Source organism: Denticeps clupeoides, chromosome 6 (assembly GCF_900700375.1).
Source record: "Denticeps clupeoides chromosome 6, fDenClu1.1, whole genome shotgun sequence".
Lineage (NCBI taxonomy): Eukaryota > Metazoa > Chordata > Actinopteri > Clupeiformes > Denticipitidae > Denticeps > Denticeps clupeoides.
In genome coordinates, this window is record NC_041712.1 from 9,488,501 (window position 1) to 9,503,348 (window position 14,848).

General features: G+C 45.3%; 1 protein-coding gene across 1 annotated transcript in view; it reads right to left on the bottom strand.

Annotated features, from left to right (window-relative positions):
* Positions 1 to 13,869, bottom strand: part of jam3b (junctional adhesion molecule 3b) — a 27,285-nt gene extending 13,416 nt beyond the window's left edge. Inside the window, exon 1 of the mRNA XM_028984089.1 lies at positions 13,758 to 13,869. Within this exon, the coding sequence (XP_028839922.1) occupies positions 13,758 to 13,842 (85 nt within the window). The 5' untranslated portion in view covers positions 13,843 to 13,869. The remainder of the gene's footprint in view (positions 1 to 13,757) is intronic.
* Between the last annotated feature and the right edge of the window lie 979 nt (positions 13,870 to 14,848).

Sequence of the window (14,848 nt, forward strand, 5' to 3'; positions counted from 1 at the left end):
GACTCACACACACACACACACACACACACACACACACAGGATACCCATTTGCCACACTCGCATATATATAAGGCCAGAGGTGTGTCATGGATGTGTTTTGGGTCAATACCGTAATCCAATTCCATATCACAGCAGGGCGGCGGCGGCGATGCGGTGAACAATCCAGTCGGAGGGAGGTGAGGACGGGGTTAGCGTTCGAGAAACTGCTGAGGCTATTTATAGCAGCTGTCGGCGCCAGGGCCGGCGGCACACTGCTTACTAATTGGTTGCCTCTTCAGGTATGAGCCGGCGCGTCCACGTCGTACGGCGCGGCAGCTCGAATCCCTGACCGACGCCACAGAGCCCCACCCAAACACATTCTAACAGGATCAATCTGTGTTTTCCTTTCCCCAGCCCTGCACACACCCTGGATTCTCTTGCACTAAAAAAAAAAACACCGCACTCCTACAGTTTTTCATGTGAATAATAAACCAACGTTTCACAACTGAGATACGGAACTCTGCATAAGCGTTTATTTTCATGCCAAGGGGAAAAAAGGAGGCTGTGAATTAAGGAAAAAAAAACCCAGCAAATTGGCCGCTTGCTGCCCTGTGCACAGATGGCATGTGCCCCGCTCGACACAAATGCTTCGCATTCTAGTCCAAGCAGACTGACCACTTCTTTAATCCTAATTAAAGGAAGTCGTTTGGACAACAGGCTTTTCCTGACCGCAGAGAGAGAAGAAACAACCGCGAGGAAAGGAAATAAATAAGGCCGTCGCCGGCGGTAGTTCTCAGGTTTTTAATTGGTTTTAATGTAATATCATGAGATGCTGATTTGGCGCTGACGTGCCCGCGCTACTAAGTGTGCGATGTAGCCTGAGCACAGAGGGGAAGGCTTAACGGCACAGACGTCATTAGTCTGCCGCCCCGGGGAGGCTGTTCCTGTCAATAGCAATATCATAATACAGCCTGGGTATTGAGGTTAAATCCTGGAATAGGCTTGTGAGCATGATCTAGCGAAAATACTCCAACCCATCCACTCACATCTACCCCCCCCAAAAAAAAAAAAAAAAAAAAACAGCAATCCACACAAAGGGGCAGTGATAACATTTCCAGAGGGTCCGGCCCGTCATGGTTTATCTGGACCAGGGCTATGGCCCGGTCACCGGTGATAAGCGCTCGGTGTGGTAAGGCTCGTCTGACAGCTGAATAATAGCCACCGCCCTGCCGACTGGCACTTGTTGATTTAGCCCGGGCGAAGCCGTAATCCCACCTCACTTCCTGCCCCGAAAGCAAAGGGCTGAGCGCAGAAAGCCCCCCCCCCAGAGACCTGCAGCTTACGGGGAGAAGTGCTGTGGAGTGCCTCCATTTTTTTAATTACCTAGATGCTTAATACACCAGCCTGTAAGGGCACAGTGCCTGTCCCACAACACCTCACGTCTCTCCATTCATTCACAAACGTTGACTCCTGTACTGCGACTTTATTACAAATGCAACATTGAGCCAAATATGATTGATTAGGATTTTGCGATTGCTATTTTAACCTTTTCATACCAATGGGTAAATAACAGTTAACAGTAATACATTATACTGTAAAATCACTTGATTCAAATTTAATTCATGTGTGATTAATTTGACAGCTGAAAGTTTCTAAAGATTTTAATACCCGGTAATGATATTAATATGTTTAATAACGTTAATAGTTTTCAAGTCATTTTGTCCGCAGGGAGACACTGTCAAAAATAACCCACAAATACTTGAAATGCTTCTCATACTTAAACTCCTGGGCGACACAGTGCTGAGCTCAGCATTTGACTTGGCATCGTAGCGGCCATAAACTCTGCACTAACGGCCTCTCAGCAGCGATCCCGTACGCTCAGCGCAGACGGCGCGTAGGGGATGCTGTACTCCCCTCCATTGTCTGTTATCCACCCTCGGACCCCCGTGGCCACAGTCGTTAATTGCCTTTTGTTTGCCGTTTCAAACAAAGGCCATCTTTCCACAGTCCAGCAGAGGATGTCTTGGCAGCTGCGTCTGTTCAGGCCGCAGCCACCCCCTCCACTGTCTCCCACTCAATAATGTAATGAAGAATGTCTTTGATGAAAATATCTTTCAAGGATTAAGCCTCTGAGTAAATGTTCTAAGTGTACATTTCATTATGATTTAAATAGAGTGGAATGGATTTATAGATTCAAGACTTAAATGCTTTAATAAAATAGTCATTGATGAAGTCTTATGTTCATAATTTCCCAAAATGTAATCCATCTCAAACACACATTTTTTTTTTTAAAAGGTTAGTAATAATCAATATGCAGGAGCTGTATGGCAGACTCTGTATAGCAGCCGCTATGGCAACGCAGTGAGATATGGCTCTGCTCTACGACAGGCTTTTCTATTTGATTCAGGGCCATTGATAGATCACTACACCCCGGCCTTTAAATCTCCATCCTGTCCCCCATTAATCCCTGAACAGTCTCCTGCTACTGACAGCTAGCTAAGCTGGCCTCTGCCTCAGAAAACGTCCCCGGTTGTAACATCTCGGCACAGAACCTTTCCGCACAACTTCTGGCTCTACTGAAACTTTCAGTCGGCAGCAAGGTTACAGGAAATCACTGTTGCGAAGGTGCGCCATAAAAAACAGAAGCATGAAAAAAGAAAAACGGCATGAGCCGCTGCCTCCTAGGCCAGACTATTTCTGGAAAGTGAAATTGTGGCTCACAGGTGATTTAGCAGTTGTACAAATGTCAAAGGTCATGGGTCACTTGAAGAAGTCGCGTGATCTTGCTGTCCCAAGGACCTTCCAAAAGAGAAAGTGACAGCAAGACTAAACATCACAAATGTCCCTTTTCAAGACTAACAAAAAACGAAATATCATCCTTTTAGCAATTTACAGGTATTGTTGTTTTTTTCAAAATTTCCATGTTAATTTGAGGGTGCTTTATTAATCTGGTGAAAGACTGACTAATTCATTTAAGTGGTCCCTCTGTGCTCTAAGCGATGGACCACCTCTACTGCTCCACCTGATCACTGCTTCATCTCTCCATGTCATGGCCTCAGTCCTGTAGGTGGTTTTTTCCTTTGTTCCAGGGTTAGGCGAATTAATCTATTTACAGTGATTGGAGGAGTTTTTTTTTTTGTTTGATCATCACAAAAGCCGAACCATGTTTCTACAAATCTGGCTCGACTGAAGAGTAAAAACAACTTCCTTTACCAAACATGGACTGGAATTCAGGACGCGCCCTTTTTGTATGTGAGCACAAATTGTCACGGAGCGCAGGCCAACACAACAACAAATGCACTTGAAGGCCCAAACGGAGGTCTGTGAAGAGGGAATGCAGCCGAATGACAGGTGGGTGAATGCCGGCGACGTGGAAGCAGGGGTGGGGTGAGGGGGCATCTGAGACTCGTGCTGCTGCTGACCTCCCTACAGGAACCAGTCCATCACCTGCTCTCGAGGATACCCTCCCTACGGACACCCAGCCCCACCCCCCAATTACGCTTCTGCCCCCCTTCTTGTGGGAATGGACCTGCGTTCCCGTGCCGGGATGAAATGCTTAGTGAGTTATGCCATCCATTTTATTTGCGGCCTAAACAAATGGTGGACATGTCTGGAAGCACGAGAAGGGAGACGCAGTTAGCATCCGGACACAGTGTGACGAGGCCATGTTGGGATGTTGGGATTTTTACAGGGTAATATCTGAAGTTTTCGACAATACTGCTTGCTCATGGATGCAGCTGTCCAGTCTGAAATCCAGCACCTTCCCTCCACATATCTGTTTTTAAATGTAGCTGTCATTACAATAGTAAAACCTTTTTATTGCTTCAATGTCAGAGGTCACCTAGGAAACCTACCCTTTAATTGATTATTACCTAATGTTGAGTCTTTAATATAACCAGTATAGTAATATCTCAAATCGGCACTGACTTTTCATTATTTCCACAGTGATTCACAAAGCCCAGGAGGACGCGGCGATTTAGTCCACAGATTACGGACACAGCTGATGTTTACACGCCAAGCCGTTAAAAAAAAAGAAAGAAACACGCTCACATCTGGATCTTGATGCAGAGAGAAATTCTCGTGCTCATCGCATTAAGCCCTTGTCCTTTAGGCATTGGCCTGAGCTGCGTATGTGGAAACCTTATTATTTCTGGGTTAGAAATCCTACTTAAAAAAAAAATCACATATATTTACTCTTCAGTCCTCTAGGGAGTTTTCACGGAATGAGTGGTTCCCCTCACTCATAAGTACTTTTAGGCCAGTAGGATTCTGAGGCAGCCTATGCAAGAATGGAAATAGACACAGATGTGCAAGGATCGAAAGTCATCCCAAGTAATATCGCTGCCTTCTCTGTATGTCGTAGCCATGGTTACGTCCGAAATGAAGCGAAAAGCTCTCTGGGGTGGTCAGTGCAGAGCAAAGATGAAATGGTACCGATAGAGAACCCAGTGGGGTTGCACTGGAGGTGTAAACTGTCCCTAAATGCAACAAAAACAGTCGCGATCAAAGAGAAAACACAGTGGCATCCATTTGGCTGGCCTATGAGCAGGAACTCCACCTCAGACCAGCAATTAACCCCACCCCTGATATGCATCTCCATGTCCTCCTGTGATTAAGCATGATGATGGAATATTCTGCTGAAATGCATCCAGTTCGGGCCATTGTGTGGGCTTCACTGGTTTAACCCACATAGACTACAGTACCTCTGCACATCTGGGACCCTGTGTAGAATCAAGTGAGGTCAGAACGTGGGCAGCTGGGGCCCTGTGTGATGTGAACATAACATCCCCCTTCTGACTATGAAACCAACGCTGCATCGCTGGCCAGTTCTGGATGGCCTGTGGGAATGTGGGGGTGCACCTGGGAAGTTCCTTTGCATTTAAGCGCCTTACTGAAGACCTTAGTAACGCACTGATTTCACTGGAACGTTACAATCATCTTGCAACTTCTACAGGGGGAACTTTTGTTTGTCTACTGCATGTTCTGCAGAGTACTGACCAAGGCCCTTCAAAGCCTTCTGAACTTGCACTAAAAAGCATTGTCTGCATGCACTCTACCGTTCTTATTTATTGTCCTTATGAATTATTTGTTGTATCTATTCTGTCTCAGATGCTTTGTGCATTAAATATTTCAGGAGCAACACATCTGTGCACTCCTTAATCTAAAACTCGGCGCAACCATACAGGATGGGACGGAGAAAACTCAGGTTTTATGAGCCGAAGCGATGTGCTCGAGGGGGGTGCTGACCCTAAACGAGCTGGAAGGGCGAAGCCTGCGCTGTGAAGAGACTGATGGATGGAGGACACACTTTTCTCCGCACGGCCGATTGCACCTCGGAGTGACGGACATTGAAGCAGCGCCTCCATCTGAGCCCCACAACAAGTTTGTTCCACTGTACTGAGCACATGAGGTTCTGTGGACCCAGATACGAGCACGTATCTCAGAACTTCATCAGCCGCGTTCGTTAAGGTTATTAACGAAGGCTTAATCTTTATTCAGCCTGCAGAGATTTTTCTAACTGTGTGAGTGAGAAGTGGCTGTGCTCAGGGGCTTGATTTCATCTTTGGTGACAAGCGTGTAAAATGTCTAGGATTAATCTCTTAATACACAGAGCTGCAGTCAACAAGCCTCGGAGATGAACGGATGCATCTCTGTGCCTTTAAAATGAGACGCCACAGAAACTCAGTCAGCATGAGCTACTTGAGGGCAGTTCAAAAATACGGAGAATATGGCCACAGCCGATTGCGTGTGAGGTACGGGAACAGGCTGGGGGGCAGGCACACAGTCTTTATAATGAAGAGGTCAAGTCGAACGTACAGAGCATCCGATGTAATGTTGCTATACTGAGGACAATTATAGGACAGTCTCTCGCTATGCCTGGGCTGCTGACTTTATGCGTTTTAACAAACCAAAATGATTCAAAATAATTTTATGGAGGGAAGATGAAAACCATTTCAAGGTTGAAATCTAAAGTCTGACAGAACAAAATGGCAGAAAACATGGCCTTTTCCATCCTGATCTATCATAATCCTGCCCTCTGAGGCACTGGGAAGGCCTACTGTTGCTTCCAGTGGAATAAAATCCATTTTAACAGGACAACTTTAATCTGTCTTTGGATCATCCCTCCTCTTTCTGCAGAGAGTCAGTGTGTAAAGACGTGGCATTAGTATTTCTGTCCCTATTTATACCACAGTCATATCTTAACAAAGGCCAAACATGTGAAGCAGTGTGTTCTGTTCAGCACTTTCGGCTGTGTGTTTGCAGTTTATGGTTTAAGTTAGCAGCTTCTATGGAACAGGTGAGGCATTATTATTTACCTGTCTACCGTCTCCCTATGGGATGGTATGGAATACCACATATGCCACGATAAGATGAATCTATGTGCAGTTATAAAATAAAACAACTTAAATAACAACTACAAATGTCAGGGATGTGATGTAATGGAAATAAAGACAAAATTGTATTGTCCATGTTACATTACACAAGGCAGAATGTACAGTCACATTAAAAATACTGTATATCTGCTTATATATAAAATTATCTTGATGATATTTAATTTATGATGATGATGACATGCAGTTGCCAGCTATAGTATATTAGCTGGGATGTCCTGTCACACAAGGGATTTTGTCACGTTCGCAGGTTGACGCAGAAGCGGGACATACTGGGAACAATGATTGGCAAAAAAGGGCCAAAACTGGGCAAACAACAAAGGAACAAACAAAAACAAACCGGCAGGCATGTTGCGATTTCCAGGAACTGAAAAAGGACATAAGGGAAGTAACAGGGTTCCACATAAATGTCGCAGCCTTGTCCTGCTGCCCAACCCGTAATCAGACGGTTGCAGGTTCGAATCCCCATCCGCCAAGGTGCCACTGAGGTGCCACTGAGCAAAGCACCGTCCCCACACACTGCTCCCCGGTCGCCTGTCATGGCTGCCCACTGCTCACTCAGGGTGATGGGTTAAAAGCAGAGGACACATTTTGTTGTGTCACTGTGTGACAATCACTTCACTTTCACTTTCTTTTACAAAACAAAAACAGACTAAACATATAATCATGCATTTCAAAACCTTGTTTAATATGTATAAATATTCTTGAGCTATGCTGAATACATCACGTTGTATGTACTTTAACATAATGTATTAGTGACATAATAATAATAAAGCTTACTAACATTTTCCACATATGAAATTGTCCTGTTATAGTAGGATGAAATTTTACCAACTACAAATGACTCTTTGAAAGATCCGTGGGAATTGGAAATATTGAAATTTCCATTGCATTGCAGATAATACAGCCCTATAACCAAGCTATTGAACTGAAAATTAACAAAGCACACCGGTGCCTCAGGGAACTTGAATGAACCCCCACAGCCTAACAGGACTGTAAAAATGGGAGAATAAAGGCAGCGCTCATTGCAGTAGGTTAAATAAAGCACTTTTAGCCAAAAAACCTGCTTTTATGCAACATTGGACCCAAGCTGGTGATCTTCTGACAGAGTGTGTTCAGAATCCAAATCCTCTTAAAGACTCCAGTCTGATTAGTTTCCTACAGGAAACGTCTCATACTGTATATCATGGCCGCTCCTTTTAAGGTCATGTTGTAAGCCCAGATAACACTCTCAGGGTAAACACGTTTTATCTGCTTGTCTAGCCTACGCTGAGGAAGCCAAGGATTCTTGAGTCTCCATGGGGCCATCTCTGTTGTGATACACATAATGCTGATAGCCAACTGAAACACCAACAATTAAGATCAGCTCTCAAAATGGCTCAGGAAATGGCACGGTCATTAAGACACCACAGTTTACTGTGCTTTTTCCGTACTCTTCCTTTTCTGCCCGGTCAGTATATACTTCTTTAAACCTCTCGTCAGTCACCTTTCAATCTACTAAAGGTACTATGGGCCTAGTCTATGGGCCTCATGCACTGTCACCAATTTCTATGACAGGTTACAGAGAGTCAGGTCCCCAAAGCACCCGGTGGTCAAGTGCCATTAAAAAGAAGGGGAACAGTGATGGAGCTGGGCTGCCGCTCTCCCCAGGACTCACACCGGGCCACCGCGTAGAAAGACTTGCCACTGACGCCGGGAATTCTGACAAATATTTCAGGCACTTACTTGCTCAGTGCACACACTCGGCAGCTGTAGCCTGCTCATGCTATTCGCTCGGAGGCATGCCAGTTTTAAGCTTGGGACCAGCTGAACGCAGCAGACGACATATTTACTGCTCTGTTACCGTATCGTCAGCGCCTTTACGACGCAAAATGTATCACGATTACACAGATCAATATTTCATACCAAATCTCAACTACGGCACTGCACTCTAGAGGAAATGCAATCCAGAGGAGAAAATTTTATCAAATCAAGCCTTTGCTAAACAGTAAACTGTAGAATGACCTATAATTACATGTATTACTATAGAATATACGCTATGTACTAGTCAGAACAATAAAAAAACCTGCCTAATATTGTGTAGGTCCGTCTTGTCAGAAGATGTTCGGTCAAATTTGTCCATCTGAATGATGCCCCTGACACACCAGATAAAGTCATGAAGGGGTGGCTTACAACAGTCTCAATGCACGACCCGAGGTTTCCCATAGCAGTACACAACCGTAGAGGTATTTAAATTTAGTGTAATTTAGCTTTCCATACTAATGGTCTTTTTAAAATACACTATGGGAGTCGGTGTGAAACCGTACTTAAATACTCTGTATACCGTTGTATATTGTTGTGTTGTTGAATCTCGAATCTCCTTCTCACAGTGCATCCTGGGAAGTGCATCTCTTCCCTAGATAAGGGCAGTTTTAGAGGTACACAGGAGTCAGCATTGGCACTCTGAGCTTTTTGGTTTTTGTATGGATGTGTAAAAAAGAAAAATAACAATAGTACCATTTTTACCCATCATTCCTGTCGGCCCAGTACTCATAAGTGAGCATTAAAAATGCTGCAAGCTTGGTCGTAATGACCCGAACTGGTTGCTGCACAGCAAGTATTTTGCCCTTGAGTCGCCATACTTATCTTAATGTGGAGCGGAACTGACAGGAGCAGTTGGCCGCATGTGATAAGCGCCATTATGCTAATGACCCGAAAATGTTACGTTCCGAGTCCATCTCTCGTGGCCACGTTTAAAGTCCAGCCTGTTTTTTCATCGTCTCGTCTTCCGGCCCCTTGCAAGTACGTGTCACTGCCCCTAAGTGTTAGCCTTGACACAGAGCCGCCAGATGGTCCGCTTACAAGCTGTCGATGCAATCTGACCAGTCAGCTAAAAGCGCACGGGCAAATCTGGTGCTAATGGAGGATTTCAGAGTTAGTGGCTGCGCCGAAGAGGACTCTTTCTGTTGTTGACGCCGCTCGCTCCCCGTCCCCTTATCTCATCCAGCACTATCACGGCGCAATCTCGGGACGCCAGGTTCGCAGGGAGTGCGGCCCCTATTTTAAGCAGGGTATTTAACTGCTATCAGCGCTGTGATAATTAAGCACCGACTGCGATAGTCTCTGGATAAATTAATCTGAGTTTGAAAAAAAAAAAGGGGGATAAATGCTTCATAATCCCCCCCCTCTCTCTCTCTGTTCTGGTGCATTAGAAAGGTAGGAGCTTACTGGGTCTGGGTCGATTGACTGTCGGCTGTAAAAATGATGAAGCGTAATTTGACGGCGATGGGCTCCACCGCAGCTGTGAATCACAAAAGCGGCTGCTTTCGCAACGCCGATGGAGCCTCGCCCGGAGGGCCACACCTACACCGAACTAGCTCATCGCCCCGTGTAAAATTCGGTCTGGACTCCGCCCAAGATCTGAAGATGCTATGGGTGTGAAATAAGAGCCTCTCGGTCTCTCGCGCTCTCTCTCGTCATGAGCAGAAGAAGAGGGGCGGTATTAACTGCCCTCCCGATAAACCGCGGCGAGCGTCTTCGCCGCCCAGGCTGTTGTGACTGTCGGCCTGTGCGCGGGTGCGAGACTTGTGGAGGAAGCTTTGTGAAGACTGTGAAAATGTCAAGTGGGTCTTCGGGGAGTCGGAGAGCAGTTCGGATGCTGTTGATGTCACTCCGCATCTCCTCGATGCTAAAATGTGCACTGGCAACGCAAGGCCTTCACACGAGATTATGGATTTTAGGATAAAACTTTGTCAGTGGGGAATAAAGATTCTGAGGTTTGAAGAGAGAGCGCAAGCTTCTGCCCGGGGGGATGATGATCAGATGATGCGCGAATGCTTCTATTTTAAGCAGGAATAATTGCCCGCATTACCGAATGGTAAATAGACGACGGATCTGCAGCAATTAACTGGCTGGGAGTCTCAGCGCGGCAGATGTCTATTAGAATCAGCGCTTCCACGTTACGCCTCCTGACTCTCCACAGCGACTCCTATATTCACACGTGCGACTGTAAGATGTGAGCAGACAAGACAACAAGGAGGAGGGGGGAGAAGATAGGACCTTGCACCGAGCGTTGCCAGATTGAGCAAATCCAAATTTGACATTCTGGGGAAAATTGCTCATTTAAGTATCCTTGTAAATGTCAGACATTTTCATCATTCTTGTATGCTTTGATGCATTGTTGGTATCTGCCAACATTGCACTAAAACAAGAATGCAGGGTGTGTGTGAGAGCTCTAAATCATCTCCACGGCCGCCACCTACTTTTAATGATCGTACTATCAAAATTAAAGATCACCTCCCGGCAATACAGGTTATACAGAAAAAACTAGCAAGCAATCCTATTTCTGTAAAACATGAACATTATGCCTGATGTGAACAGTCAGTTCCACTCAGAATTTCATGTAACTACTGAGTAATAATGCAATTGTTACAAAGGTTTTGGGCACCTGACCAAGCAACACTACGGTGTTTATTAGATTGTGACAGCAACGCCGGAAGATGCAGGAAATTGCGATTGTTATCATCTGCACCCCGAAAGCTTCCAAAAATGCCTGCTGATTAATGAACGAATGGCAAGACAAACCAATCCATACGAAAATGGGAATGTTGTTTAGCGTGGGCGCGGCCGACACTAATCTCATGCTGTATTTTGGTCCCGGCACTCGGACACTATTTTGATCAATGCCCATCTTACACTCCACAATCTGATTGACATCTGGGGAATGTGCATGGCTGCCATTCCTGGAACGTGAGCTTTTCGTTCCAGGATCTACCCTCATCATACACACACACACACACACACACACATACACATGCTCTCTTTCACAGATATACAACAGCAAAAAAAAATAACACAAAATAAAAAAACATCACAAGAAGGGGTTTCTGGATTCCTCTACCAAATTACAATATGATCCCTTCAACGTTTTTACCTAACGGTTGCTATTTGTATGTTAATTCTGCTTGATTTTATTGAAATATGTCTAAGCAAGGCAAATGTCCTGACTGAATGTGAGGTGTCCATTCATTAATAATTTCTACTCAGAATATCGGTCACAAGACTTTCAGTGTGTGTGTGTGTGTGTGTGTCTGAGACAGGATATTTCTGCTCTTGCCCTGTGAGCGTTCCACTCGCATCTCTTCCACCCTCTTCTCCTCAGCTGTTTGAGGTCATTGCTCCATACGGCCCTCTGTACAGTTATCCCGCTGCTCAGGGCCCTTGGCATGCAGTGTCATCACATGTGCATATACACACACACACACACACACACACACAAACATGCCTAAGCAGGCTGCTTAAGGGTCTTTTCAGGATATCTCACTGTAGGGCCTTTCCCACCATGACAAATTCATCAACCTGTTCACCTCTCATCTCCATAACGAAGCACATGCAGTACGTAGCAGCAGCTCCCGCGTCTCGCGGCCCCTTACCCGGACTCAAATGTCAGCGTGCAGCGCGTGCGGCGCACTTGCCCAGGGGGTCCAGCGTGCCTTTCATAAACGCCTCTGAACACTTGACTGGGTGCCGTGGGTGGGAAGGAAAGCTTCTGACGGACTCTGCCTCCTGGGGAAGTGGCATCAGCACTTTCCCCTCGTCTGGCTTCCCTTCTGAAACTTTCTCTTGGGCCAAATCCAACCGCAAAGTGTCTGGAGCCAGATTTTCGTCCTGAGTGGGAATTTAGACACTATGCTCCCCGGCAGCATTAAGATGCAATGTTTCTGGAATTACGATCACAGGTCTGTAAAATACTGATGCATTTATAAATATTTTTAATAGTGTATTCACGTGATATAACGTTTTTTTTCCGTTTTTTTTTTTTAACTGTGCTGCACTGGGTCGCAATATTCAAATGAACAACTGTATGAATATTCATATAGTGACATACTGCGCAGCCCCGGGCACATTTCTTGCAGCTGGTTCACAGTGCATTCGAACCTCCACCGTAAGCCACACAGGCCTACAATTCGGCCAACCAGGCAGCCCGCTGCAGGCCTTTTCAGACCAGGTGGTTGGCCTGCGACGGCGCAGCGTTTATATTAAGCTGCTTCTTTTCCGTGGCGCACAGCAGCTCGCTCCAACATATCTTGGCACCTTCACGGCCCTGGCAGGAGGCTGCGGAGTGTTTCCAGATCTCACTCCGGCACTCGCTCTGCCTCGAACGCTGAAGATGGCCTGGTGCCGTTGGACACTCTGCAGAGCGGGTGTGTGTCCGAGGACAAACTCCCAACACACTTTTCAAACTTCACTATCCGGGAAGGATCGATATAAATGACATCGCAATAAAAACACCAATATTTGCACTCTGAAACCAGAATGTTGTTATGTAAAGTTGAATACGTTTTAGGTTTTATTTCTTTAGCCCAGTTCTACAAAAGTTGACATACGTGACCATAATAACAGTTATTATAACAACACAGATTTTGTTCAAATAGCTTATTCACAAGACTGGGCAATATATTGATTTGATGATTTGGGCATTAAAATATTAACCAATTATTTTTTTATTCCTTCTATTTAATTTGCAACATTTGCAATATTTCCACCGTATGGTAGGTACATATCCAGGATTCCATAACTATTAAAAAACCTTGCAGAACTTGTCACAGCCATCTGAGCTTTTCCCCTCCTCCATATTTGAATCCCGTACACAGCATGTGTTCCAAAAATCAGAATAGTTTCTCAACATATGTATCAATCGATAAAAAAGCAGGCTTTACTGAACTGAACTTATTCCACTGCACACACACACACACACACACACACACTTGTCTCTAGCATCTTGAAACCCGTTGTGAATTAAACCGATCAGTTCACTTGACTGATCACTGCACTCTCGGCTCTTCCTGCGTCTTCTCCGATCCGTTCTTCCACCGACCCGGGACAAATCTGCGCCTATTCGCCCCTTCCACACGAAGCAAGAGTGTGGCGCGTCCGCCTTTTTTACTTTTGTCGGATTAAATTGGAAACAAAAGGCGGAGAAAAGCTTCGAAAGTAACTGCGGGCGCTACGTTAAGTTCCGGAGTTCGAATCGCGGCGCGTCCGAGCGCAACGTGTTGCTCGACAATCGATTCTGCGAAAAGAAAACGTTGGAAAAAACAACAACAACAACAAAACTTCATTCGGTCAAACAAAGCGGACTCAAAATTCCAATTCCACAAGTGCGCGCCTAGCCGCTGGCGGTGGGACGAGCTCGCCGCCGGTCCCGTTATCCGGCCCATTAGGAACGCTGGAGGAATCGAAATCCAGCCAACTTGGCTCACAGCGGGACCTCTTTCCCCGACTTCACTTCACTACTCGTCTAACTTAATATACGCAAAAAAAAAAAAAAAAAGTTTTCCGAAGAAACACGACACACGACAAACAGCGAGGGTCCCGCGGGAAGGAGGGAGGTGGGGAGGAACTCACAGTGCAGCGAGAGCAGCAGCAGAGCGCCGGGCAGCCGTGTTAACGCCATCTTGGACTCGATGCAATGCTGGCGCCGGCGGTACATGCGCAAAAGTAAAAACGCGCCGGGAGGATGGAGGAGAGGAGGGAGGGATGAAGAGAGGGAGGGAGGGAGGGAGGGAGGGGGGACGTTATTGTGTCGAGTTGCCATGGCGACGCAGAGCATCGCCTCACTGACGCGTGGAGTCCAGAAATTGCAATAAATAAGTAACACTAATCGCCTGTTAATTCCTTTTAGCGGCGATTATTAAAATACCCTGATTGGCTGGCTTACACATACAAGAATAAAAAAAATAAATCACGATAAAAAAGCAAGAGAAAGACAACGGACAAAAATAATACCTCATTAGAGTACTTTTAATATCCCAGAATAAATTAGGCTTTATGCGAGATAATGAATGCTTTTGGGGAAATGTGGAAATAGGTTATAGGAAATAAAACAGCAGAACCCAGTCAGTAAATACTGGAATAACGACGCATGCCAAATTATTATCCACGGCCACATACAAGCAAACCCATAGAGCGGTGCGGTTTATATTTGGTCACTTGTACTGGAACAGATAAAAAAAATGATAATAAAAAAAAACCTTAATTACAATTTATTGGCTAACCCCCAAATTCAAATTGGTAAATTGAAAAAAGAAGATGATATTAACAGTTTATGTGAAAGATATACAGTTGTACACATCTTTTATATAACCCAGTTGCTAAGCTTCTTTTCGATCCTTACATTCAGATGGTAACAGACTGTAACCTGAGGATGATCAGATCAGCCAGCAGCAAAATCAGTTTAGAAAAAGACCAATAATGCATCTGGCGCTTCAATAAAACACGTCTACAATTTTCTGTATCTGGTAACCTGCACAGTCCCACACAACTTGTCTGTTGCACTTCTTCCTTGGGTTTTGCGTCGCATCCGTTGAATAATGTAAGGGCCACGGATTATTCACGTTAAAAATGAGCGCAATCCACTCCAGACCCAGGCCACTGCCTGGCAGCCTGCATTGTATTAGAAGCCATCACTTCCAATTCTTATCAGAGGATGCAAAAGT